This window comes from Poecilia formosa, unplaced genomic scaffold, assembly GCF_000485575.1.
Source record: "Poecilia formosa unplaced genomic scaffold, Poecilia_formosa-5.1.2 Scaffold331, whole genome shotgun sequence".
NCBI classification, from domain to species: Eukaryota; Metazoa; Chordata; class Actinopteri; order Cyprinodontiformes; family Poeciliidae; genus Poecilia; species Poecilia formosa.
The window spans coordinates 10,697-38,653 of NW_006800270.1; the positions used below are offsets into that span (position 1 = coordinate 10,697).

Genomic DNA, 27,957 nt, shown 5'->3' on the forward strand with positions numbered 1-27,957 from the left:
AAGGTAACGGTGCCAGGCTTGGCTGGGGTTGCAAGGTAACGGTGCCAGGCTTGGCTGGGGTTGCAAGGTAACGGTGCGATGCCTGTGGAAGGTTTTTGAAACGGCTCATTTTCCAGACTCCAAAAAATACATACTTATTGCCAAAAAACGATCGGACGTTTTTTTTTTTTGTTGTTGTTTTTTGTCTTCTTAAGCGTCAAATTAAAGCAATGAACCATACAAAATGTGAACTTTGCATAATCCCTTTAAAAGAAATCAAATCCCATATTTAAGTCCTGATAAAATACAGTCGTTTAAAGATCTGTAAATTTGTCGGCTACATTGACGAATGGTGCAAACGGCCCTCAGTGGAGCTCTCAATCAACCTTTACAGCAGCGCTGACGCTGGAAAGTCAGCGGTAATGTGAAGCTGAGAAGAGCTTTAAGACGTCCCCAATGTCTCACTTATTACTGCTGCCAAAGAAAACAAAGCCCTTAACCTGACAAACTACCAGGAACATGTCACAAAATGTTGCTTAGCATTTCCTGCCCATTGTGTTTTTCTAAGTTTTACATTTCATTGATAAATTTAATTGCTGTTCTAAAACTAATTTATTTCTCCTGTTATTTCAGAGCTTCACAATGAAGAATAATAAAATGACCTCTTTCTAATATGACTTCACAAAAAAGACAAATTTTAAAATTTTATTTTATTAATTTATTTGACAGGGACAATGAAAATGTATGTAAATGTGCCAGAATTAGCCAAAAGGTCATTTTTCCATCCGTTATCCCTGGACTGGTTTGAGTAATTTGTCTTCCTACAAACAAACAAAGATTCTATGAAACAAGATTAAAATGACTTACTAATTTTGTCGACAAATACAAAACAAAGTACAATGCAATTGTCTTAAAAACTATTAAATAAAAGAAAAAGTTTTACATGTATTTTTTCTTTCTTTAAATTAAGCTGTAACTATTCTAATATTTTTATTATGCCAGCTGTCATTAAGTTGAAGATACAATCTGAGCACAGTTATTTTGTAATGCATTGCCTAAAATTCATTACATTTTTATCATATTGTCTTTATTTGGTGCTGGTTTTAAGCACCTTCTACAAATCAGGTTTTTATTTACCTGGAAAATCTTTAATTGTAGGGGATTTCTGCCTTTTATTGAATCACCGTTAGTTTTTAAGTGCAATAAATTAACATTTTTCTACAGTACAACTCAAATAAAATGGGATGTACACAGTCTTACTTGTTTAACTTTGTATTATTTCTAATGTAGATATGTTAGCTTAACAGAATGATGTGTTATTATGGAAATTCATATTTTACATGTTTCTTCCATTTCCATTTGGGTCTCAGCTGCTTCTAAAAACAGCCAAAATCCTTAAACACACCCAGATGTTTTGTTGGAAATAAAGTTAATAATTTTTGGTGTCTTGAAATTGATCGTTTCAAAAACCTTCAGAATGTAACGTCACAAATCGGCAAGCTCTGCCACGTTACCTAGCAACCCCAGTGAGGCCCAGCCCGTTACCTAGCAACCCCAGTGAGGCCCAGCCTGTTACCTAGCAACCCCAGTGAGGCTCTGCCCCATTACCTAACAACCCCAGTGGAACTCCAGGACTTTTGGTCATCTAGTTTTACTCCCATATGCTCTTATTATTGAAGAATGATTTCATGCCAGCAAGTGTAACGAACATGTTTTGTATAGGCCATAAAATATCCTGATCTGATTATCCTGATTATGCTTCACGGAAGCATAATAAGTGATTTTTAAAAATATTTTCTTCACAGCAGCAATTATTTTTCTGTTTTTTTGTCTGCAGGTAACGTTTCGCACGAGGATCTATCACTGCAACATCAACAGTCAGGGAGTGATCTGTCTGGACATCCTGAAGGACAACTGGAGCCCCGCCCTCACCATCTCCAAGGTGCTGCTGTCCATCTGCTCCCTGCTCACAGACTGCAACCCAGGTAACCCCACCCTCTGGACGCTAAAGTTGAAGTTAATTCACTTTCAATGCAATCTTTCAGACTGCTTTCACAAAACAAACTAGTGACGAATCCAAACTTTCAAGGTCATTTAAATATTTCTGCTAAAAAAAAAACTACATTTTCAGTGTAAAAAACTCTGTTGAATCAAAACGAATATTATCTTGCCCACTGGGGTAAAAATAGCAGTTTTATTGTTTTCTCTGTTTGGCTTGGACTTGGGCTACGTTCATTCAGCAGGAAAATGCGAACCAAATCCACTTTTTTGGCCCAAATGCGACCCATATCCAACTTTCTCACAGCACTCAAAAAAATCCGTATGTGGTTCTAATTCAGGTCCGATTGTTTCGTAGCGTCAGCAGTCTGAACGGTTATGTTGCATTTTATCCGACTTTTATGTGATTGACGTGAATCATAAGTCATAATTCTGCACCATTAGAAGTCAGACGCAGTAAAACAACCGCTGAAAATTATGTTTATGAATTTATGAAGGAAGCCTGTCAGTACTTCCAGGAATCCAAACTGGTTTCTCTGCAGACGTTACTGCCAATGCTCCACAAAATTTCGTCACTATTAGTTTTACTTTCTTTTTAATTTGCTTCCTTCACGTTGTTATGATCTTGTGACGATACTGCCAGCTCCAATTGCTGAATAAACTTTAAAATCCATAAATCATTGTGTTATAAGCCTGGCAGGCCTCCAGGCTTTGCTTGTGCCCCATCAGGCTAATCATTGTTTGTTTATTTATAGGGTTTTTTATACACCAGTAACAATGCTACTGGTAAATTGGCCTCATTGCTAGGATAATGGCAACATAATATGGTCACTATGCAACAATTTCAGCAAATAAAGTGACAAGTCATGAATGAAGAACTTTAATTAGGATGAAATGACTAACAACTGCAAAACTATTTATTTTAATTGTATTTTTTATGTTTGCTTGTTTTACGGCTTTATAGTTGGTGTTTAGGCTTCCAATAACGCATTAATTACCTAGTCATATTTTCAACTTTAAAAATTTTTTTAACTCAGACAAATGTCAACGTTGACAGACTTGCAGGTTTTCTGGGTCAACCCCTTCATAAAGCCTCCATCCATCATTACTTGTGTAAACGTTGTGCTGCTTTGTGACGTCCATGTTCTTCTTCTGTGCATCCGGGTCACTTTGGGGTCGTAAACTGTTCACACAGAAGTGTCTTTACACTCGGGTTTAATTAGTAATATGATCAAACACGCAAAGAAAACTGAATTAATCATCAAGGTCTACTGTGTAAACGTGGCTTTTGTTTTTCCCCACAGTATTCACTGTGCTAAGAGTTTTTTCTGAAACTGCTGCAAATATAACAGGAATCACTGGGAATTACTGCAGAACACAGCAACTAAAAGAAGCAAAACTCAGTTTTTAAGCTTCTCTAATCTGGAACCAACTTCCAGAAAACTGCAAAACTGCTGAAACACTGAGTTAATTTAAATGAACGCTGAAAACCAGCATGTTTAGTGTTGCCTTTGATTAATAATAAATGGAAAATTGATTAATTCTGGTCTGGGTTACAACTTTTCATCACTACTTTTTATCCTGCCACAGTAATGTTTGTTTTTTTTAAGTTTTCTTATCATTTAAAACACTTTGAATCTTGTTGTTGCTGTACAGATAAATCGTAGGTAAAAGCTTACAAAACCCTCTTCTTGAAGCAAAATGTTGTGGTTTTCTAAAAGATTAAATTTAAAAGCACCGGGAATAAAAATTAATGGCTTTAATCTCATTTTATTTGTTTCATTAACTCGTTTATTCATAACGTCTGCGCTGCTCCTGGAGGACGTCTTCTTGATTTCACCATGCTAAATCAATTTCCAGGTTAATTTTGATTTGATGTCGCCTGGTTTGAAACTTCCTAAACATGAACCAAATAATTATCATTCTGATTCGTTTCTGCTGAATCTGTTTTGGTCCATTTCCTCACTGCAGCAGCTGCAGCTCGGCGCTTCTGTTGCTCTTGTTTTGGTTAGCAGAGGCGCCTGAATACAGGTGGATGTTTTTCTCCAGGCTGTATTTACATCTTAATGAAGTCGGGTCGTGGTGTCCGAACCCATTACAGTCATGATTCCTATTCATTTGCAGCTGCGACGGCGTCAATTACTCTGTGAAACCGATGCAGATTCTTATTAGGCAGGGAGAAACATGCTGAGGGTAAATGGAAACACATTGTTTCAGTCAAACCAGGTTTGTAGTAACCTCTGGGCCCTTTATGTTACTGTTGTGTTAAATAGAACCAATCTCTGAAAGTACTTTATCAATCAATCATGTTTATTTGTATCACCAATTGTGAAACCAGTAAACATCATCAAACGTCATCAAAATCAACATCACACATCAAATATGTTCATCAGTGTTTCATTTATTATGTTTCAAAAGCAACTCTAAACAGCTGGGACCATAGTCCTGATTTATAGGAACTCAGTGTTTTCAGTTTTCTGGAAGTTTGTTCCAGATTTGTAGAACAAATAGAAGCTGAATGCTGCTTCTCCATGTCTGGTTCTGATTCTGGATGCAGAGCAGAACCAGAAGACCTGAGTTTTTTCTAGACAAATTTTGGCTTTTGAAACTCCAACATTTCTAGAAAACTCTGACATTAATTTCAAAATTTCATAATGTTTTTTAGCTAATTTTTAACTTTTCAAAATCTGAAATTTTTTAGTTTTTTTCTTAGAAAATTTCTGAGACTAATCTTAAAATATCTTTTCAAGAAAAAATTTTTACTTTTGAAACTTGGAGATTTTCATGTTTTTTAAAGAAAATTTTGAGATTAATCTGAATTTTCTTCAGTAAATTTAAACATTTTCAAACTCAGAAATATTCCAATTTTTTCCTAAAAAAATTTCAGAGATTAATCTCAAATTTAGATTTTTTTTCTTGCAAATTTTAAATTTTTCAAACTCAGAAATTTTCATGTTTTTTTTAATAGAAAATTTCTGAGATTAATCTCAAAATATTGGATTTTTTTTTTCTTTTTAGAAAATTTTAGATTTTTCAAACTCAAAGTTTTTCTAGTTTTTGGCATAAATGTTCTCCATTATTTTTCTATCTGACCCTAACGAGCCACCATATATCCGTAGATATATTCACCAGTAATGCAGTAAGAAGATGTTTTTGTAAAACACTTTATGGAAGAAATTGCTACTGGCAGTCCTGCTTGAATAAATAATCGGTACAGGAACCAGCTGCGATTGAAGCGATGCTCCCAGTGAGCTGCTGCTGGTTTTCTCTCCAATTATTTCCATCTGACAAATCAGAACAGTTGGGTTTTACTTTCTCCTCTCAGTGGAAACATCTGAAGCTTCATGAGGACGAAGCTGGACCAAAAACATTTAACAACCTTATCAACTGACTTTTGGGTTACAACAAATAATCATTTTAGTGATCTATTGTTTCAATCGGCAACAAGTTTAAGATTTTATTTTTAAACATTTAACTTTTTTATTAATACATTGAAGGATGCAAATAATTCAATTACTTTTTTAAACAAGATTTTATTGCCTAAAATGTAATAATATTTCTTTAGCTAAAACTACGCCGCTTGAAGAGTTATGAGTAGAATACATTTACAGAAAAAGGAAATTTTTTTATCTTAAGTGCAAAATGTTTATATTTTTTGTGTAGTTTTTGGCTGAATTACTGCTCTAACTGCGTTGCTATATTAGCAAACTTTCTTTTTTTGGTCTGAATACTCCAGTTAATGATTAATCAGCTGATTAATCATTATTTTAGTTGATTAATAACAATAATTTCAGCCCTAAGGACCCTATTTTACTTTTTTTTTTTATTGTGGTCATAAAAAAAAAACGATACATTTCCTTCAACTTCAAATTTTCCTTTTGCAAAAACTAGAATACTAATAAGTTTAGCCAGAATACTGCGCACCACGTACTTGTACTATACTGGAAAGTATATTAATTTAATACTACTTCGGATTAAATTGGGATACATACGTTTATTAAAAAATTGACTTTAAGAATACCATTAATAGGGCTGCAACTGATTATTTTATTAATCAATTATCCTGAAGCTTAATCAATTAAAGAGTTCTGAGTAGAACATATTTACAGACAAAGGTGGGTTTTTTATCTTAAATGGAAAATGCATATATTTTTGTATGGTTTTGTTCTATTTTGCTCTATATTGAGTCTAAATTATCGATTACTAAATTAGTTGACGATTATTTCAGTTGTTGATTAATTGTGATTAATCTGATTAATCATTTCAACCCAACTCTTAATGGCTCAATGAGTTTATAATCTGTGCAAGGGATATAAATATTGGCTTATAACTTATACGTTAGTTATTTAAATTGGGGTGTATTAGTTTAATCACGACTAATTGTGATTAATCTGATTAATCATTTCAGTTTTAAGGACACTACTTTTTACTTTTTTAATTTAATTTTTAAAATGCTCTGTATAATTTTCCTTCTGCTTCAAAATGATGCACCATCTGTGTTGGTTTGTCATATAAACTCCTTATAAAATATGATTAGTTCAAGTTTTCTTATTTTTTTTGCTGCTTTGGTTTAATAGAAACGAGTTAATTTGGTGTTTTTCTGTCTCCTTTCAGCCGACCCCCTGGTGGGAAGCATTGCCACACAGTACCTGACCAACAGAACGGAGCATGACAGAATAGCTAAACAATGGACGAAGAGATACGCTACATAGAGCCGTCGCCGCTGCTGCAGCTGCTGCAGCAACTGCGGCGCCCCGTCCTCCCTCCTCATCTCTGAACCTCTCTCTACCTCTCATCCTTCGTACGTCAAAGCACACTCACTAAGTGCAACGGTGAACCTGCCCTCCTGTTACCGCCCTCCTCCTCTTCCTCCCCATTTTATCTACCTTTTCTGTGCAAAAAACGAGAAAATTTTAAACAAAAAAAATGTTCTTTGTTCCTTGTTGACTTGAAAGCTTCTTTTTTATACAAAGAGTAGATTGGGATTTTTATTTTCCAATATCTGAATGTTGGAAGTATTGTATTGGAGAAAAAAACAATATCATTATTATCACTTGCATTGTCCTCTGACTATACAGTATGTATTCTCATTTTTCTTAGTGGCACCTGGAACAAAACTGCAGAGTATGCTTTTAATTTTAATTTCTTTGCTCGTTTTTTGGAGATTTTTTTTGTAATTGTCATCAGTGACGTTAACTGCATGGAAGAAGTTTAGCCCCAGTCGATTCTTCTTGCCTTTAACCTCTTCTGATTTTGTTTGTACTGTATGTATTTTTTCAAAGGCTTTTGAGGCAGACCACTAAAGGTTTGGGTCTGCCTGTGAAAGAGGCAGGACTTGTATATTTACTGGCTACCCGCCACCTCTGCCATGTGCAGAGTGGTTTGTCGTGCACTTGTATATCTGAAGCACCCAATAAAACACTCCGTGGTTGGCTCGTGAGAAAAAATCTGAGTTTTTTTTAAGTGTTTAAACATTTACACTCAAACACACACGGATGATTGTTATCTTACGACCAACATCAAGGAGACGTGATCTTATCTGTCCGATCGCCTCAGGAACTCATGAATGGATCTCCATAAAAGACTCGGGGAATAAAGTGGATCTTTGTGTTTTGGCAGCGATCCATATCGGGAAAGCCTTTACTGTTGTGAGGATTTACAGGACTGAAGATGAACTCAGCTGAAGAGGGTGGAAAATTATTCTCAAGTAAGATCAGCACATCTTCAACTCAAAAGCAAAACGCAGCCGTCCAAGAAATTACAAAGAGGTTACAAAAATTATTTTTAAATCAGAATTATATCAAAACGACAGGATTTCTCCCACAGATTTAAATATTATGCTGTTTAATCTGATAAAAGTCAGATTAAACTATTTCTGCCTCTAGAGTAACTAAATCCAGATTATACTGGAATAATTGTATCCATGTCAGTACGACACAAAATGTAACACAATAGATTACTAACTCATCTAAATGTGTAATTTAAACTTTAGAAATTCATGAATTTGCACCAAATGCGGCTGAAATGAAATTGTGAGAAGTTTGCACAAAACAACAGCAGAAAGTTACTCTGCTGATTCATCATATGAAACTAAAACCACACTTTCAGGATGATGAGACACGCTTCGCTGTTTTTCCATCGCATGACCTTATAATTACACCACATGAGTAATTTTCAGATCGGTTTGCTGACATGTGGTCAGTTCTTATGTGGTTCATATTTTTTTATTATTCCTGCGGCTAAGGAGAAAAAATACCCACAGCTTAAATTTTTTTGGTCATTGTTATTTTTTAAGCCTTTGAGTTCCTATAGGCTGTCATATTTCATTAAAGGGGACATTTTGAAATGTTTTAAAAAGTGAAACTATTAGGTATATATTTTCAGTAGAACTCTTCTTGTCTACAAAGTTTCAAGAAGACATTTACAAACATTTATGTGAACCAGGGTGAAAATTACACAGTTGAGCTGGTGGCTTTTCAGGCTTTTAGTTTGGTCATTACATTTTCTCTAGCTTTAAAGTTTATTAGGCCACATGTATGTTAACATGTTTGAATTGATGTCATTAGAATCATTAAAAATGACTACAAATCTGCATAAATTACAAACCACTGTCTCCTTCCCATTGTTAGGAATGTTACAAAGTCCAGTAAGGATTCTCATAAATCCTTTTTATACTGGTAAAGAGAGATGTTTTCTGAAACAAAATGGAGCCGTTTGACTCGGGATGTTTACAACAACTTTAAAATAATTTTCTATAATCTACTCATATCCTGCTGCGCGATTCCACAATCATTAACAATAATCAATACATAGTACATCTAATATTCAATATATAGAATATTTACTGAACTCTGACTCAGAACTGCAACTAAGGTAAGATTGGTGGAATCTACTAACTCTGTCACTCTTTGGTTACCTAGCAACTCACTCACTATTTGGTTACCTAGCAACGGCCTGCTGAGTAACTGGCGCAGAAGCAGTTTAAGGTTTCACCACTGAGCCTCATAACTGCTTAAAAATAAAAAAACAACAGCTTGGAGAGGAAACTGTGGATAAAACAGGAAAGGTCACACCACCAGTTTAGAAGTATTTCAGATATTTAAACCAAAAACTAATCAATAATTATTGATATCGACTGATATGAAACACTTATAACAAGATACGTTTTTCAGCCATTTCGTCCAGATATATGATTCCAAAGAATAATTTACACCAACAAGAGGTGGCCTTGTTATTTTGGTTTGAGGGCCAAACAATCTCTTATATTTCATGAGTTTTGTTTAAACTGGAATAAAAACCAAAATATGGTGTAATAATAAAGTCCTCAAAAATAATTTACGATTTTTGGGATTTGACCATTTTATGACTGTTTATGTTCACAGTTTAGAAACATGAGTACAACATGACCTCTTTTCAGAGTGGAGGTAAGTTGGGAGGAAGAGGGACTAAATGAGGTTACAGTGAGTTAAATGGTAAATTGACCCAGATTGAGTGAAACTAATAGCTACAGTCAATCTTAATTACTCACTAAAGGCTAATAAGTCTTAGAACTGTGTCAATTTAAGATGTTATAGGAACTTTAGCAATTTATTACATGATTATATGAATATATGTTTATATTTGAATCTCTATTTACAATTTTTTATATTCAAAACAAGTTGAATGTAGTTTTGTTATTGCGTTCAAATTCAATTCAAATTTAAAAAAAATACTTCAAATGCATCCTAGAAAAAGAGACATTTATGTCCATTGTTAATGGATAGGTACATCACAATATATCACGTTAAAATGATAAACTTGTCTTTATTAATTGCTGATAAAAAATTCTGAAAATGGTAAAACAATAGAAGTCATGGGCCACAAAAAATATGTTTTGTTATGAAAAAAGCAAAGAGAAATATACTGTAAAAACAAACTGACAACATAATATTTTAATGAAACTTAAATATGTTAATGAACATTTGTATACAGAACAAACCTGTATATCTAAGTTAAAAAACATGATACAAGTTCCTTTGAAAAATAATATTGAGCCCAGTTTAATAAAAGGAGGCACAACTACATATTAAGTGTTTAGTCTTTCGTAGGCTGGGATTGCAGTACTTTTGAATTAGGATTGGGATTAGGTTTGGAAGGAAGATTATGTTTTTTTTTTCTTAAGACTGAGCATAATGTGAGCAAAAACTTAAACAGGGATTTTATGAAATCTGTAAAATGCATGAAAAAACTGAAGTAAACAAGTATGGTAACTGAAGTACATTTTAAAGTTTCTAGATTAAAGTATCTACAAGTTGTTAGCTGTGAAAGAGTGTAAAGTTTTTAGAAATTTTCAGAAATTATGGGATGTCCCATTCATTTTGATGAGGTCCAAGATGATCACAAAAAGCTGAATATTTCATAAACCAGAGAAGATGTCAAAACCAAAAGACATGTAAAGTCCTGAATGAGCAGAATATGGAAAAAGTCAAAAGGCTGAAATAGCAAAAAGTATGCAGAAGTTAAGTGGCGAAAGTGAAAGGAAAAACTGTCATAAATCTAAGTTTGGAAGAATTTTTGCTCTTACTTTTGGACAGCAGTCATGATGTATTACTATGGCAACAGTGTATTGTTTTTACTACTGGAAGCAGCTGAGTAGCATCTGAAAAGCTCAAATTATAAATTAACTATGACCCCAAATCCCAGAGGAGTTGAAAAGGAGGTTTCATACAACCGATGGTGTCATTCAGGATAGAAGACTGTCAAAGTCTTCAGTCAGAGGTCTCTTCAGATTCACTTCAAGACTGACTGCTGCTGCAGACCCTTCCTGCCCACAGCATCTCCATCTCCAGTGACTCTTGGAAGTTACTTGGATGATGCCAGTTACAACATTTAATGTCCATTTTTGATAACGTATTTTTGAATTTGGAATGTTTCCAGATTAACATGACATTGATTCATTGAGACCATTAAACTTGACTTCGCCTTCTGAAATGCTGACATTGCGCCATGAGGTCAACATGTTAACGTCCCTGAAGAGGATTAATCCAATTAAATTAGATGTGCTCAATGTGAACCTTGTAACAGTGCAGTAGGCTGGGCCGATTCCACGGTAGGACCGGTGCAGCACTGCCTACTGCAGCCGCGGGAGGCTACTTCCGTTCCGCAGAGGGCGACAGGCAGCAGCCAGCCTCGACTGTGGCGGAGGTCCAGACACAATAAGACTGGGTAAGTTTTGTTTGCTAAACCGACGGTGTGTTTGGCGTGTACATCCAGACATTCCGTGTTGGTTTCTTTGGGCGATCTGCTGGCTGTTTTTGTTTTCGGTTGATGTCACGGTCAGCTGCGCAAACAACCGAGAAATGAGACAAACAAAACGAGTCTGCCGCACGGGGGAAGGGCTACGGCTACGTGCTGGAGAGTGGAACCGGTCCCGTATATTTCCTGGAATGAATATTGTTTGGTTTTAAATATTTTACGGATTAATTTATATTCCTATGAACTTGGCGACAAAGTGAGGTAAAGTTACTACTTGTATTATATACATGTCATCCCAGAAGTCTAGTTTTTTAAGTCTTTGCTACCAGTTTGAGTAGAGTAAGCTGTTTTCTTGAAGGGTCTGTTAGCATTAATAACCGCTAATGAAGAAAGTGAGGGTAAACCAGCAGTTATTTACACTTATCACCAATTAAATCCCGATGATATACGCCGAGGATTCAGTTGTGGATTGGGTTACTTTAATAAATCTTGAAGCTAGCTTTTCGGCTACTTCGTCAACCGTAACGGAGGACGTTACCTAACGTTTAAAAAACCGCAGAGGCTAATTTTGTTAACAAATCTCGCGAGAGAGAGAGAAACCACTGCACTCAAGAAGTTTTGAAGACAGGTGTGAAATCTTCTGGATACTTCTCAGCGCATTGCTTTGACCTCTTAATTAGTTGCACTGAATTCAAATGGATGCAGTCAAACACCTGTAGCCCCTTTAGTTCAATTCACTTTATTAATGGAGCTGAAATCAACAAATGTCATCCAAATTCACTTAAAAACAGAATAGGTGGTATAATTTTTTAGTGTGGCTTGTAATATGAGGTGGGCGTAAAGGTATATGGAATTTGGTGAAAGTATTTTCCAGAATAAAGAGGTATTTATATTTCCAGACTTTTTCCCATTCACTGACCCAAGATTGGTTTCTATGAAAAAGAACAATAGTTTATGATAACAGTGAAATTAAAAGCATTGTTGTCATTGAAGAAATTACTTTAACAAGTGTCTGGATGGGAGCACATTATGAAAATGTTCCATTACATTTGTCCAGGAAAAAGGTGACCTTACCACTGACACTATGAGTACTTTCTATGATGAAGAATACAGTTATTGGCAGCTTTAGCTCCACCCTGAACAGGGGGTACTTTCTACGGAAAGAATAAAAATCAACACTAAGTGGCTGAAAATGTTGCATTGTCAGGGCAAAAAGTAGGAAAAAGTGATTTGCATGTTACAAAAACATTAAAATATTCTGGAAATTACACAAAGTTTACTTCCAATGATGACACTGACATCTATTCAGCATATTGAATATTTTCTCTCACTTGCCACCAAAAACGTCCACACATTTCAGGTCAGTCATTAATTTATGACATTGAAATGTAGCCAGTGGCCTCTTTTTCAATTAACAAGTTTTCATTTCTACTCCTCTAAGTCCAATGAGAGACAAAATGTCACAAATTTAATCAAATAATTAAAAATATTGAATAGAATAAAATTTTTTGGAAAATAATTAAATGTAAAAGTCTTTCAATCTTACATTCAGATATAAGAAACGTAGGACAAAAATGGCATCAGGACTGATACTTTTAAGATTACCTCTTATAAATAGATATTAGTAAGCTACTTTTAGCTGTCCGTTGAGGTGGAAGGTGAAGGAGCCTTTTAGGGCATGCAGCTGAAGCAGCAGTAGCTTTTTTTTTTTTCTGTGTCTGCAGATCTGGTGTTTGATTGACAGAAGGCTGCAGCGTCCCGCGTTTCAGACATTTACTGTCAGCGCAGTAACACTGTGCCACTCACAGATGCAGATTATTGTTGTTTTAGTCATTTTTAACATCAACTGCTGGATATGTGGTGACTGTATATCAGTTTGTGTAATGTATGGTAAAAAAAAACAAACTGTTTGGCATGCAACAGTTGCTGAAGGGTTGGTACTGGTGCTTGAAATCCTTGGAAATTGGGTTTGGAAAGTAGAAAGTCATTGAAAGTCCTTGATTTTCAAACTGAAGTTTTGTCAAAGTGCAAATCTAGGCTTTGATTAAAAGCCAACTTTTAGAAAACATTTACAGTTGGAACCAGATATTTTCATACACCTCATGAGACAGACATTTTTTTCTCTCGCTGTCTGAAGTTAAGTCAGACTAAACTTTTATTAGTTTATATCAGAATATCCAAAATTATTTATATTCTTTAAATACAAGAGCATCTTTTTTGTAACTTTCCTTGTTGTCTTTGAGCAGGAAGGTAATTTACCTTAAGATGTGTTTGGATTGTTTCAGTGTAATGAATATTTATTCCTAATGGCCCAATGACTTGTTGATCTGTGCAACTGAAATCAAAGGTTTCTCATATTTTATATAATTAACAGCTTTATTGAAATTGAGGGATTTCTTTTGTTTTGTTCTTGAACCAGTTAGGTATTTAAAACATAAAATGTAGCTATATTCCAGTTCACTTTCTCCCTTTGTGATACAATCAAAATACATGATTAATAACAGTAATAAATGATATTGTATGAATTGAAACTGTGTTTTTAGGTATGTTTGTATTGTTTTTATCTCCAAAGTGTGGGCTGGAAAAGTTTGAAAACTTAAAAAGTGCTCTAAACCCTGTGATTGGCTAATATTTTCCAGGTGTTACGAAGTTTAATTTCACATGTTAAAGTGATGGAAGCACATGTATTAGTAGAAAGATTAAGATTTTCTGGTAGAAATGAACAACAAATTTCCCACATGTGGTGAAACATTTGCCCCGGTTTACTTCCTGTCTTTTTTTTTTATTCTCAGGTTGCGCCTCTTCTCCAATCCAAACCGGAATGTCGGATGAGGATTCCCGAGCCAGCACCAGCTCTTCCTCATCTCCGCCTTCCTCCAGCCAAAGCAGACATCGGGACGCGCAGGGCAAGAAGAAACGGGAGAGCAAAGCCAGCATGAGCAAGACCTCCAAGCTGCTTTCCACCAGCGCCAAAAGGTTCGCATGACACGACGGCGTCGTAAAGTCGCTCATTCTGAAGGATATTTCTAATCCAAACCAATCATGTTGGGCATAAATCTGAGACGTTAATGTTGCAGACGGCAGAGAAGTTGTAAAATCTGATTTACCCTGAGTAAATTAGAAGAGTGGGGGAGTTTTATTGCACTTCCACCCTGCAGTTGTCATATATTTGGAAAATATGACAGACAGGTTAGTTTTTGCATAAACAGTAGCTCCAGTACAGTTAAGTTAGTCATACACTGCAAAAACACAAAATCTTAGCAAGTATTTCTGATCTAGTTTCTAGTGGAAATCTTAGTTTTGTCTTATTTTAAATGTACTAACTTGCAAGTAACTTTCCAGCAAGATAGAAGTTGTTTTAAGTAAATACAACTTCCTTGAATTATTTTTATTCATTCAAGGAATACGTTTGAGCAGAACGCCAGGTTGTAAAAAAAACTGCTTCACATTTTGCTCTATAACTGCAAAAGGATAAGAGACAGTTAAACAATGGATTTCCCCAGGGCCGTGTCTAGATTTTTATGTTAAGGGGGCCAGGCACAAACTAAAATTGCAATTTCATCTAAAAGCATTGAAATCTTAGATTACAATGGACAGTGGACTAAAGTTTGATAACAAAACTATTTATTAAACCAAACAAAAGACATGGGTCTGTTTAGCATGCAAGAACTATGCAGTACACTGCGAAAATGCAAAATCTTACCAAGTATTTTTGGTCTAGTTTCTAGTACAAATGTCTTAGTACAGTTAAAATAAAATACTAATTTAGATGCTCTTATATCTTGCAGAAGTAATTTTCTGCAATAAAGACGTAGAATAATCCTTAATATTGATGAAAAAATAGTTCCACTGGCAGAGTATTTCACTTAAAACAAGACATTTTTCCCATGTAATAAGTGAAATAATCTACCAGTGGAACCAGTACTTGTATTCATTCAGGGAATTATTGACTCTAAAGAAGCTCCTATATCTTGCTGAAAAGTTACTTATCAGCTAAGTTTGTCTTATTTTAAGTATACTAAAATATTTCCAAGAAACTAGAGAAAAATACTTGGTAATATTTTGTGTTTTTGCATTGTGAGATCTGTGGTGTTTTTAAAGGAAACGCAGAAGCTTCCTTTTCAGATAGAAGATATAAAACTGATCACCACTTATTTTCTCCATTGTGGATTTTGTTTCTTTTTGCACAAAGAGCTTTTTACTGTTTTGCTTCTGACTATTGAAGTGTTCAGTGTATGGTTAACAGTTGTATTTTGTGGCTTCGGTGTTTTGTTTTTTCTCTACTAAGAAGCATATATATATATGTATGTTTCTCTTTACTTTTTCTTCCATTAATCTGAATAACAACTTCTGTTCTTGTTGTCTTGGAGTTGATCCATTTGTTGGCTTTAGTTTCTTCTTTAGCCTTCTGAGAACTGAACACAGGTTCTCATTGGCGCTAAAATCTGGGAATTTTTCCAATTTTTTTACGTTCTGATTGTCATGACAGCTTATTTTAGATTTTAGATTCATGAGAAATCATCACCAGGTTGTTTCTGGATCCGTATCCGAATCTTGGCTTTATTCTTGGTGGTGTTTGAAGAGCAAAACTGGGAGGAAATCGTATTTCTCGGTGGAAAAGGAGCACCGCACATGGATTGAATCAGGATTCCAGATGTTCAGGAGGAAGATCGCAAAAAAAAATAAATAAAAAATCACTCTGACGACAGTCTTCTGTCGTCAGTCTCTGTTCCTGCCCCAGAACTCCAGCATATCCTGCAGTTGCTTTGATTGGCGGCTTTCTGTTCACACTAAAGATCTGCTTCAATTAGGGATGCAGCTTATTGATTAATGAGTTTATCTGAAGTTGACTGATCCTACTGATCAACTAACGACTAATAATTTTCTTAAAAATCTGTTGTCTCTTGCATCAAGAGGGTGGACCATTTTTACCATTAAATACTTCATGAAAAATTATTAAATTTCAACATTATGTTAGCCAAGCTGAGATAAACTTTTGCTGGACAATAACTTGTCCCAACAATTACTTCAATAAACGATAATATTGTTGTTTTGAGACCATTTTTAAGTAATGTAATGGTAATGGAATAATAATACAAGAACATATTGTCAATAAACATCAACTGTAAATAACAATGACATTTAACACTGGAACTGGAAGATATTTTAAATATCCGAAATAAATAACGAAATAGATAAATTACGAAGTCTCTGGAAACAAAATTGTCCTTCAAAAAAGGACTAGTTGAGACCAAAACATCAGACTGAAGAGTTTTACCATCCAGTTTTTGGTAGAAAGAGAAAAACAATAAATCATGCTAATGGAAATTGAGCTCTTTTGAGTTTATTATGTGATTAATTGACTTATTGCTTAAGTCAGTTATAGTGGCAGGCTTAGTCAGCTGTATTGCACAGAAAGTTGTGGCTTTTTCACATTATTAAACTTAGACATATTTAAAAACTATAGCAAAATAGAAAACTATTAGGTTGCTAAATGGACATAAAACAATGAAAATAATAAAATATCGTCACCTTTCTAAAAAAAAAATAGGTTGTCTTTTTTATTTTGCATTTTTCCAAAAGTGATTTTAGCACACACACACAAAACGCATTTGGCAAAAAATGACGTACTGCTGTCATTTTAGGAAGGTGATGAAATAGCATTACCATCTGTAGTTGCTCTTGAAGTAAAGTTAAAACTTAGCGCCATGAAAATCAGCCGCCGGATGTTTTTTCCCTCCGCTTTTCTGACATTATCCTTGCCTTCGCAGCATGTCTGTAGTTTTTGCATGAGACGTTGAAGCTGCTCCGCCACGAAGATCGGCTGAATGAAGCGCTATTAAAGTGAAACTTAAGGAGTCTGAGTGTTTTTGTTTTTTTTTAAACAGAACCGCATAAAGTGCAATTTGCATCCCACACCGAACTCTTTTTGGACCGTTCTTTACCGTCCTGGCTCTGCCGCCATCTTTGTTTCTCTAAGAACGGATGCGCTTCAGGATGACCAGCAGCGCCCTCTGCTGGATGGCGGCCAAACTACAACACTAAAAAAAAGGTCTAAGCGAACGTTATTAGGAATTAATTTTAGTCTGATAAACGATTAATCTACGATCAGGATTCTACTAGTTTCTGTTGAACATATTGAAGTCTTCATCTTGCTGAACTTTTTATCTTGAAGTTGTTGATGAACCAGAACGTCTTCTTTAAGCTGCGGCGTTTTTAGCAGCAGTTTCCTGCATGTGAAGCCATTTTGATGCAAACCAATAATGGCTCGACATTTTTCACCGGAGGCAACAATTCCTGACACAAGAGGAGAGTGATTTCTTCCTCATGTTTAGAAACCAGTTGCTGATTTCACAAGGCAATCTGTGCCAAGGATGTAACCAAGCAAATATAGTTGATGATTCAGTGCAAAAATATACAAATTAAGTAATTAATTAGTAGGTTTATGTTTGTTTCTTTGTAGTAATTGAATCGGTGCAAAAAAAAAAGCAAAGTTTGCAGAGAAACATTTGTCACTGCTTCGTAGTAAATCTGTGGGGTTTCTGAAGTTATTTTTATTTCTTCTGTGTGCAGGATTCAGAAAGAGCTGGCTGACATCACACTGGACCCTCCACCAAACTGCAGGTACGGTTCTTCTTTTTGTTTTCTGTTATTTACTAATACATACCAAATTAGTCTGAATTATTTGTAACTCATCCTCACACATCCATCTACTTAAATTCCTAAACTCTGATAGAAATGTGACCGAACTGCAAGAACATTTCAAATTTAACTGAAATCATTAAAGGTTTGATTAATTGTAACATGTTGGTTGTAAAAGTTTGACATTTTCAGGTTTACATTTATCCACCTTGCGCCAATTCAAGTTTCATTTATTCCTACCAATAGATTTTAAAATTAACAAAATACTGCAAATAGATAAATTATTGTTGAATCCATCAATTTTAAAATTGTAATTGTTTAAACTTCATTTGTGTATGACTTAAAGTTTTCTCAAAGTATCTTCTTTTTTCGTTCTTTTAGTCCATTTGAGACAGTGAACATCAAATTAATTCATTATTAGTGTGAAAAAATGTTGTAATGATGGATAAAATCACATTAAATATTAGCAATCCTCTAAAATACATGATCTTACCATCAGTTTGGCATCATCTCCACCTAAAGCGGGCTGTCGGCTTTTGCATGCTATCGTGCAGTATAATGAAAATCTTTATATAAGATACTTAACCTCTGGGTTCAGATGTGTATTTGAAAGAGTTGCGTGTTGAAATTTCCAGACATTGTTAATTATAAAACAGCCAGAGGTCGATGTCAACATGATCAAAAACGAGGAAATCAATATGTCTGATTGTAACGATCTCTCCCTCTCTCCCCCATCGCTGCGATCAAAACTGCATGTTCAGCTGCTTTGAAGAGGAAAAGATCAATACAGATTATTAAGGATCACTAAACCCAGAACACGGGATTTACTTTGAACTTCAGCATCCATGAATAAAGCTCAGTGGGATACCAACATCCACATTCCTTTTTTATTTAAAGGACACATACAATGGAAAAAAATATTATTTCTCATCTTTATTTACTGATCAGGGAAATATTAAATGAAAAGTAACATTTATAGTCCTTCATGTAGCAGTAAAAATACAACATTACTATGAATTTATTGGTTTCTACAGCTTTTGAATGTTAGATTCACATATTTTTATATTTTTGTCTCCTTGTTTAATTTTTTTTTTAATTATTCACCTTATTTTTTAAAAGGTGCCAGATCATATTAAGGTCACATTTCCTCTAAATTCTGTATTAGCACTGAAACAATTAACCAGATTAATCATTATGACTCGATTATTGAAATAATCGTCAACTAATTTAGCAATCAATTGTTAACTGGAGTATAAAGAACAACACAATAAAAGCAGTAATTAGGCCAAAACTGTACCAAAAATCAAAACTTTTTGTATTTAAGATTAAACATTTCCTTTTGTAAATATTTTTATCTTCACTTGGTTCAAATTCAGTACAAAAAAATCTCCCATTAACAATCTTTTCCATCCAATTACTAATTGGTTTAATCCAAATGAATCAACACTGTATTGATAAGTCGAGCAGAAAGGGCTGAGCTTTCACTTGTTGATGTTAGAAGCATCTTTTGCTGCTGATGATCAACCGTAGATCAAAACAAATCTGTTTTATTGCATCTTAGGCAATAAAATGTTTATTTTCTCAATTTATCAAAAATTTTTGTGTGTATTTTTAATGCCAAATGAAAATACCATTTTTTTTTATCCAATTCAGAAAAACTAATAGATAATAGATTTCTAAAATAATCAATATCTTGTGTTTTTATTAATCAAATCTTAGTAAATATTTTACTAACACAAAAGCGTAATTTCAAGTGTGCACTAAAGGCAACAAAATGTTATTTAAAAAGGGAATTTAATTATTTGCTTATTATGTATTTTAATTGTAAAAAGGCTTGCATGACAAATCTACATAATGTGCTAGTTTTTTATCCAATTAATGATCAGAATAATCGATTTACGATGATAATAGTTAGTTGCAGCCCTAATTTAAACAGAATGATCATGTTCTTTTATCAATCTAGCTGATAAATACCAGAGTTAACAGATGGAAACCAAAGTGCAATTTGAAGGTTATCTGAATGATGGTTCTGATCGTCTCTGTGACTGCAGTGCTGGTCCAAAAGGAGACAACATCTACGAGTGGAGGTCGACCATCCTGGGACCACCGGGCTCCGTGTACGAGGGAGGAGTCTTCTTCCTGGACATCGCCTTCACACCCGACTACCCATTCAAACCCCCAAAGGTACAAACTGCAGTTAATCATCCGCCATGACAGAACGACAGTCCATTTAGAGGCCGCAGGGCATGAAAACTGATACAAACCTTTCAAATAAAACAACTCCAGAGTGAAATCTTCTTTAATAAGCTGATTATTGGAGGCATTTTAAAAAACAAATTCACTCAAAAGCAAGAAAAGTTTGATACAAGGTATCCAAAAATAGGAACAGTGTCGACAAAATTGCATCTTTAAATACTCCTGTGCAGATTTGTTGCAGACGGTTCTCAGATAAGGTGAAACTGTGTGGTTATGTTTGTTTGAAAAGTGCACTTCCTGCATGACTCACTTTCTGTTGCCATTCCTGTTTTGTAGCTGTGTTATTTTCCCCTGTTCAGTCTGCATGGCCTCAAAATAACCAAATTCTCAATAGTAGTTTCTAAATTACATTTAGCAGCATGTATGTCAATTCATTTCATGGAAAGAGGGATGTCGCTAAAACTGTCAGCGACTGTGATGAACTTTACTTTTTACAGTAACGGTGCTTAAGTTCACATGACACATTCAGAAAATATTTACTTCAGCATTTAAATGTAGTTTTGTCAACATGTTTGCAAAAAAATAGCAAGGTAACTCTTCAACTGTGTTCTTTTATTTGTAGTTCTTATGGGTCTTATTTTTAAATCTTAAAACGTTATAAATTTAAATACTGAAATTTTAAGAATTTGATGCCTATTATAGACTGCTCCGTTTCTATTTCATGACTAAATCTTTGCATTGACCTGTTTGTTATAGTCAGATAAACTGAAGTTTACTTGTTAATCTAAATAATTTAAGCAGAACCTATTTATGCAAAGTTCACCTTTTGCACCTTTTATGTTTCCATTTAGGTCTCAACTTCTTCTAACAACAACTCAAGCGCTTAAAAAAGAAATTAAAAAAAAAACCACGTAGCCGTTTTTTGGCAGTAAGTTCATGTTTTTAGGTGTCAGGGAAAAATGAGCCTCCCGATTGTTAAGTCGTATTCCAGCACTGTGTCATTACCTAGCAACCCCAGCAGAGCCCAGCCCCGTTACCTAGCAACTCAGGTGGAACTCCAGCACTTTTGGTAAAGCTGACACATTGTTAATCACTTTAAAAATGTCCTAAATACACACAATTTCAAGACTGTATGAGAATATATTTAAGGATGGCTAAAAGTGCATGAAAAAAGCAAAGACATCCCAACTCTACGGAGCTTTTTAATGTCTCATTTTAAAGTCACTCCATGACTTTCTGATCTTTAAACGCGCCTGAGCTCTGCAGCTACGAAACCTGCTGACAAACCCATCAAACGTATGAATATCATTAGGAACTGGGAGCATAAACGCTGCATACATTAATAACAACCAGCACATGCATATAAACTGGCTTGTTTTCTATGCATTGCGGTTGCTCTGAATTTTATGTCCAATTAGCCACTTTCAGTTTCCGTGTGGTGTTTTGCTAATCTGAGGATCTGTTTCTACTATCTGATCATCAGGCAACGTTTTACAAACAGAAAGAAAGTGTTTCATCTCAAAATCTGGCCCTTAACATCAGGGCCTTTTTCATCTGTTTAGATTCCTGTAGGTTTATTTTCTTTATTTAGAAAACGTTAATCACTTCAGTTATATGTCTGACATTTATGTGCATAGATTACATTAAACCATTAACTTCCCCTAGTATTTCCATCTAAGTAATGCATTTTGCTTTGGTCCAATGCCAGCACATGCAGCAGCTGTTTAATAATGCATTTAAAACTCATTAACTTCTACATTAAAAGCATGAAATCCAGTTTAAAGCAGTCAGTGATCATTTCTGGACTTCTCCCTCTTAAGCAGCACCTCCTTTCATGGATGCTGATAAAGGTTTGTCAAACACTGAGCTGGAGAAAATGGATCTAAACTGATAAGCTTTGAGCCAAAACATGACACACGAGAAAGCAAACACTGACTGTACGACCCCTCGATACAGTCAGGAAATAAAAAACTGAATTATCTATTCAGTTTAATAAAAACTTAACTTTTTTGTCTATCTAAAAACGGGGTAGAAAACATTCCTGTAGGATTCCAGGGTTTACTGCAATATATTATAAGCCTGGCGGGCCACCAGACTTTACCTGTGTCCCCACCAGGCTTAGCATTGCTTATATTTTTAAGTCATTTTAAAATATTTGGATTTTATTAAGGCTTTATAGTTGGTGTTCAGGTATTATTCCCCCCAGTCTTTCAGTAACATAATTATCAAGTGATATTTTCAAATTTCCTGTCAACTTTAAACATTTTTTAACTGAAAAACACGACGGGCCGCTGGATGAAGGACTACCGTAGCGCCCAACCACAAGGCTAAGCACGTTTTCTGGGGGAAACGTTGGGTTACCAAAGGCGCTTCAAATCCTTGAAAATTCTTGAAATTCAAGTCCAAAGTTTGGAAAGTGCTTGATTTCTGCATAAAGTCCTTGAAAGTGCTCAATATTCAAACTGTTTTGTAACAAAGTGCAATCTAACGTTTGATTAAAAGCCTATATTTGGGAAATGTCATTTACAGTTGAAACTAGAAATTTTCATAAAACTGAAAAAAGGTTTATTCAGACTAAACTTTTCTTATTTAATCTTGTTTTTATTTGCTGAATGGCAAAAAATATAGCGGTAATGTTTTTCTATCTTATTAAGTTTAACTTTCAGTTTAACCACAAAATATTTGGCCACAAGTCACTTTTACTTTCAGAGAAAAATAAATCGCAAATAATGCAGAAAAAAATTCTTATTCTGATAAAAAGATATATTGTCACATTCTTCAGGTTTCTTATTTAACAACTTAAGCTTATTTTATGCAATATTAGACATGCAAATAAATAATTCAATTCAGTTTTCCAATAAGGAAATAAACATTTTATTTCCTAAACTGTAATAACACAGCACTCAAGTTAATTATTTTAAAAATCACTTAATCACAATTAGTTTGTTCGTTTCAGCCCTACAGTAAAAGAACATTCTCTGGCCTGTTAAACTTTATGCTCACAAACAACACCTGTAGTGATCTTAGTAATCCAGTTGTTGACATCTTGCTCAAACTGTCAGCAGTAGTTGTAAGAAACTGTGCTCTTCCATATTGTTCCTCCTCCTCTTTAATCCCAGATTACAGTTCTTTATTAATCCCAGCGTTAAAAACTTTTTCCATCAGACTGGTGGGTGTCCTCTTAACCTAGTTACTTTCACAGCTAAACCACATTTCCTGCGCAGCTTAGCTTATCTCTGCATTTAAAACGCTCACTTCATTCTGTTTCTGCATCACCAACAAGCAGCTTTACATCCGTTCAACATATTTCTGTTTTTTAATTAAATCAAGATGAAGATGCCCTAAACTGGACTACAGAATGTCACAGTGGAGCCAGATTATCGTTTACATGAGATTCACTTCCTACAGCTTTGTGTTTAAAAACAATTCAAAGGCTAATCATGGTTTGTTTACGCTTCAAAGTGTAATCTGAGATATAATACTTCCCATTTAATAGATAACAGAAGTGACATCTGCTTTTCCCTTTTATTTAAACCCTGAAGGATTTAAATAAAAATATGAATTGGGAAGAATCTGACAGTGGTAATCTGATCTTTGTTTGAAGATTGAGTTTTTATTCGACTCCAAACAGCAAACCTGAAAATAGTTTGATCTTTTTTTTTCTGAAAAATTACATTTTTAGGTTTTAAAAACTACTTTTGAATAAAGAAAGGCTGACAGAAGAGGCAGCTTTTGTTTTGTTTCATTGTATTTTAATAAAAAAATCACAAAACTAAACTACACTTTTGGCAAACAGAAAACACAAGAATTGTTGGAAATTAGGAGGAAATATGTTCTTTACTGTTTGAAATTAAACTAGATGATTTTTTGACGGACCTGTAAATTCTTCTTTGACTAATGGTCTGCTCAACCTGAAATAAGCATTTCTCTTAAATTCCTAAATGGGGGGGAAAAACATTTAATCTTTACAAAATAAAGTGTTTGAGCTTCATAGAAACAAGTAGTTTGGTATGGTTTTTACTAAATATTCATACTTTTTGGGCAGATTATCTGTTTTTGTGTGCTTATGGTGGTTGGTATTGATTTTTATGAAAGTTTATGGCACGTTAATGTTTCTACGGCAACAGAAATTTGCATTAGTGTGATAAAAGAATGATTTAAATAAGAAAAATAAAGTTGTTGCCTTTCATAGATGAAACTGACCCTGATTTATTTAACATTTGTAACTTGTAATGTATGAATGAATTAGAAGTTTGGCTAGTTTTATTGAACGTAGCATAATAAAAGAATATGTTATATAAGCAAAAGAACAACAATAAAGTTTATTTACACGTTCAGAGGAGTGGGTAGAAACATAAACTTATGAACCTGCTATGCTAGTAGCATCATCCAGTAAATTACTGTTCTTGGTTAATAATAGTAGCGTATTTTATTTGTAATCCCCTTTATATTTTTAGTTCTCAAAGGACTAAAGTTAAAACCTGTTAGTCTTTTCTACATCAAGGATTTCAAGGACTTTTATTGTCATACCTGCTCATATTTGCATGTTTATGGTATGAAAACATAAATAAACAGCTGTATATAAAAAAAATAGACTTTAGATATAAATAAATGAATTAGAGTGAGATGATTAAGTGTGACTCAAGTTGATTCATATTTACACTCGTAACAGCAAATTTACTGTGGATGAATCACCTGTGTTTGTCGCGGAGTTCAGTCCTGATGAGTAAAACAAGTCATTTATTTTTTTAAGACAATGACTGTGTGTGAAGTACCTCTCTGTAGCCACTAGAGGGCCTTCCAGAGCGGAGTGAAGGTCTTCCAGCCTCAGGTGTTTCCTTGTTCAGAGTGAATTTCAAATATAACTGACAGACATAAAAAATGTCAGTTTTAGGTTGGATGATGGAAAAACGTGAATTATTTCCTCCACCTTACTGAATGTTGTGTCTGCAGGTAACGATTCACATGAGGATCTATCAGTTTTTATGCCAACTGATGCAACCTGAATACAGTTATGAATTACATTTACATTATATCAGTATTTGTACCCTCTTCAGTTTTTTTTTATCTGGAAAATCTTTAATTTTAGGTGATTTCTGCCTTTTATTGAATCACCATTAGCTTTTAAGTGCAATAAATAAACATTTTTCTACAGTACAGCTAAAATAAAATGAGACGTACACAGTCTTATTTATTTAACTTTGTATTATTTCTAATGCAGATATGTTGACTTAGTGATGCGTTATTATGGAAAATTTATATTTTACATGTTTTTTCTATTTCCATTTGGGTCTCAGCTGCTTCTAAAAACAGCCAAAGTGCTTAAAAAACACACCCAGCTGTTTTGTTGGAAATAAAGATAATAATTTTTAGTGTCTTGAAATTGATCCGTTTCAAAAACCTTCAGAATGTAATGTCACAAATCAGCAGGCTCTGCCCCGTTACCTAGCAACCCCAGTGAGGCCCACCCCGTTACCTAGCAACCCCAGTGAGGCCCAGCCCATTATCTAGCAACCCCAGTGAGGCCCAGCCCATTATCTAGCAACCCCAGTGAGGCCCAGCCCGTTACCTAGCAACCCCAGTGAGGCCCAGCCCGTTACCTAGCAACCCCAGTGAGGCCCAGCCCATTACCTAGCAACCCCAGTGAGGCCCACCCCGTTACCTAGCAACCCCAGTGAGGCTCTGCCCCGTTACCTAACAACCCCAGTGGAACTCCAGGACTTTTGGTCATCTAGTTTTACTCCCATACGCTCTCATTATTGAAGAATGATTTCATGCCAACAAGTGTAACGAACATGTTTTGTATAGGCCATAAAATAACCTGACCTGTTCAAAAAAGCATAATAAGTGATTTTTAAAAATATTTTCTTCACAGCAGCAATTATTTTTCTGTGTTTTTTTGTCTGCAGGTAACGTTTCGCACGAGGATCTATCACTGCAACATCAACAGTCAGGGAGTGATCTGTCTGGACATCCTGAAGGACAACTGGAGCCCCGCCCTCACCATCTCCAAGGTGCTGCTGTCCATCTGCTCCCTGCTCACAGACTGCAACCCAGGTAACGCCACCCTACTGCTGCACCCACCGAAACAAACTAAAAAATAAAACACCAAAAGAACAAAAACCACACACTACTGAAACCATAAAGCATATTAATTCTGAAGTGCTTCTAAATAAATATTAATCATCAGAATAGAAATTATACATCTTATTTTAGTTTAGCATTCGATTAATTAATTGTTTTTTGATTTGTACTTTGTTGTGGATGAAAGCTGTTAAATAAGAATAAACTGATTTTTACTGCTAAGCTCACAGCTGCTTTGGTTCAACATTTTCCTGCTTCTCAGTTGGTCTGTCACAGTAGCAACTTTTGCTGAATGATAAATTGTCCCAGGACTTATTGTGATAAATGATAATATTGTTGTTTTGAGACCAAAGGTAATGCAAGTTCACTCTCTTTAAATGAACAAACTGTCATTTCTATCAAACGTTCAACTCTGGAATTGGAAGACATTTTAAATATCCAAAATAAACAAAATAGAAATGACAAATAAAATGAATACTGAAGTTTCTGCCTCCAGAAAAATGTCTTGATGAGACCAAAGCACCACAGTGAATACTTTTACCATCCAGTTTTTGGTAGAAAGAGAGAAAAGAGAAAAACAATCAATCGTGCAAATGTAAATTATTGCGCTTGTTTTAATTTATCATGCAATTATTTGATTTATTGCTTATTGGAACAGGCTTACTCCTCAGTTAATGTAATTAAAATGCATGCTGATCAAATTCACCATTTCCAATCTGACCACAAAAGCAAACTGAATCCTGCAAGTTACAGGTTCTGTTTGTCCTGAGGTCTAATCCCTGTTTTTTTAATTTTTCTCCTCTCAGCTGATCCACTGGTGGGAAGCATCGCCACGCAGTACACGACCAACAGAGCCGAACATGACCGAACAGCCAAACAGTGGACAAAACGATACGCCACATAAACCCACCGGACGCCAGTGGGAGGAAGAGGAGGAGCAGGAGGAAGAGGAGGGCCGGGGTGGGGGGTGATCTGTGTTGTTTGTGACTGGGGTTATTTTTATCTCATATTTTTAGTACTTTGTCGGCTATATTTTTTTTGCTTCCTGGTTAAGTTATCGTTGTGAACATGGTAATAAAGGAACACAATGGAACATCTCATCCAGGGCTTTATTTATTTAAACTGAGATTTAATTTCACAGGCCTCAGAAATAAATGATGATTTACATGAAATTAGTTATTTTAGAATTTATGTGAAGGCTTTTTATACAAGCGCTATCATTCTAGTCCACAAAATATCTTTACATTGTGGCAGTTTTGCTCCAGATCACTTTACTGACACAGAGTTTTGGTTTTTACACGCTTAACATTTTAACATAAATTAGCAGCTAGTTGCACTAAAGTCGTTTTAATGGAAGTGTGTCCTAGAGCAGTGGTGAAGGTCTAACTCGGGGATCCCAAACTTTTCCAAAGAGCATTAAACTCTGCAAGGCCACAGAAAACGCTACAAAATATGTAAAGAAATATCAACTCCTAGAATCGTTTTTATTCACTATTCCATAATTATTACAGTCATTTAGCATAAATGCTGTGTCTAATATGAGTTCTGTGGCAGAAAATTGTTACTAGATAATATATTCTGATTTTATTACCACATAATACAATTTTAACACAATTCCCTCTCATGTTTTTGTTTTTTTTCCTGTCATTTTCTTGTCAAACTTTTTAATTTCTTGGTTGCTACGCCAGCTTGATTAGCAGAGCAGCTTAATGAGTTTGACTGGCAGCCAATCAGAAAATGACCATCAGAAATAACATTTAAATTAATTATTTTATTTTTTTTTTTAATTATTGAAAAACAAGAAAAGATGAAAAACTTAAGATT

The 27,957-nt window shown here is 34.8% G+C and overlaps 2 protein-coding genes across 2 annotated transcripts in view; both read left to right on the forward strand.

Annotated features, from left to right (window-relative positions):
* Nucleotides 1-7,424, forward strand: part of LOC103152867 (ubiquitin-conjugating enzyme E2 E1-like) — a gene marked incomplete at its 5' end in the record, with an annotated part of 16,042 nt that extends 8,618 nt beyond the window's left edge. Inside the window, 2 exons of the mRNA XM_007573517.1 lie at nucleotides 1,817-1,964; nucleotides 6,592-7,424. Of these exons, the coding sequence (XP_007573579.1) occupies nucleotides 1,817-1,964; nucleotides 6,592-6,689 (246 nt within the window). The remainder of the gene's footprint in view (nucleotides 1-1,816; nucleotides 1,965-6,591) is intronic.
* A 3,515-nt stretch (nucleotides 7,425-10,939) lies between these two features.
* LOC103152849 (ubiquitin-conjugating enzyme E2 E1-like) lies at nucleotides 10,940-27,233 on the forward strand. Its single transcript, XM_007573497.2, has 6 exons — nucleotides 10,940-11,181; nucleotides 14,004-14,187; nucleotides 17,785-17,835; nucleotides 19,905-20,037; nucleotides 25,959-26,106; nucleotides 26,940-27,233. The coding sequence occupies exons 2-6, from the start codon at nucleotides 14,033-14,035 to the stop codon at nucleotides 27,035-27,037; spliced, it is 585 nt and encodes a 194-aa protein (XP_007573559.1). The 5' UTR covers nucleotides 10,940-11,181; nucleotides 14,004-14,032; the 3' UTR covers nucleotides 27,038-27,233.
* The last annotated feature ends 724 nt before the right edge of the window (nucleotides 27,234-27,957 follow it).

Coding starts and splice junctions, on each gene's coding strand:
- LOC103152849 (XM_007573497.2), top strand. CDS start 14,033: ATGTCGGATGAGGATTCCCGAGCCAGCACCAGCTCTTCCTCATCTCCG. Junction 14,188..17,784: donor CTTTCCACCAGCGCCAAAAG/GTTCGCATGACA, acceptor TTCTGTGTGCAG/GATTCAGAAAGAGCTGGCTG. Junction 17,836..19,904: donor GACCCTCCACCAAACTGCAG/GTACGGTTCTTC, acceptor CTGTGACTGCAG/TGCTGGTCCAAAAGGAGACA.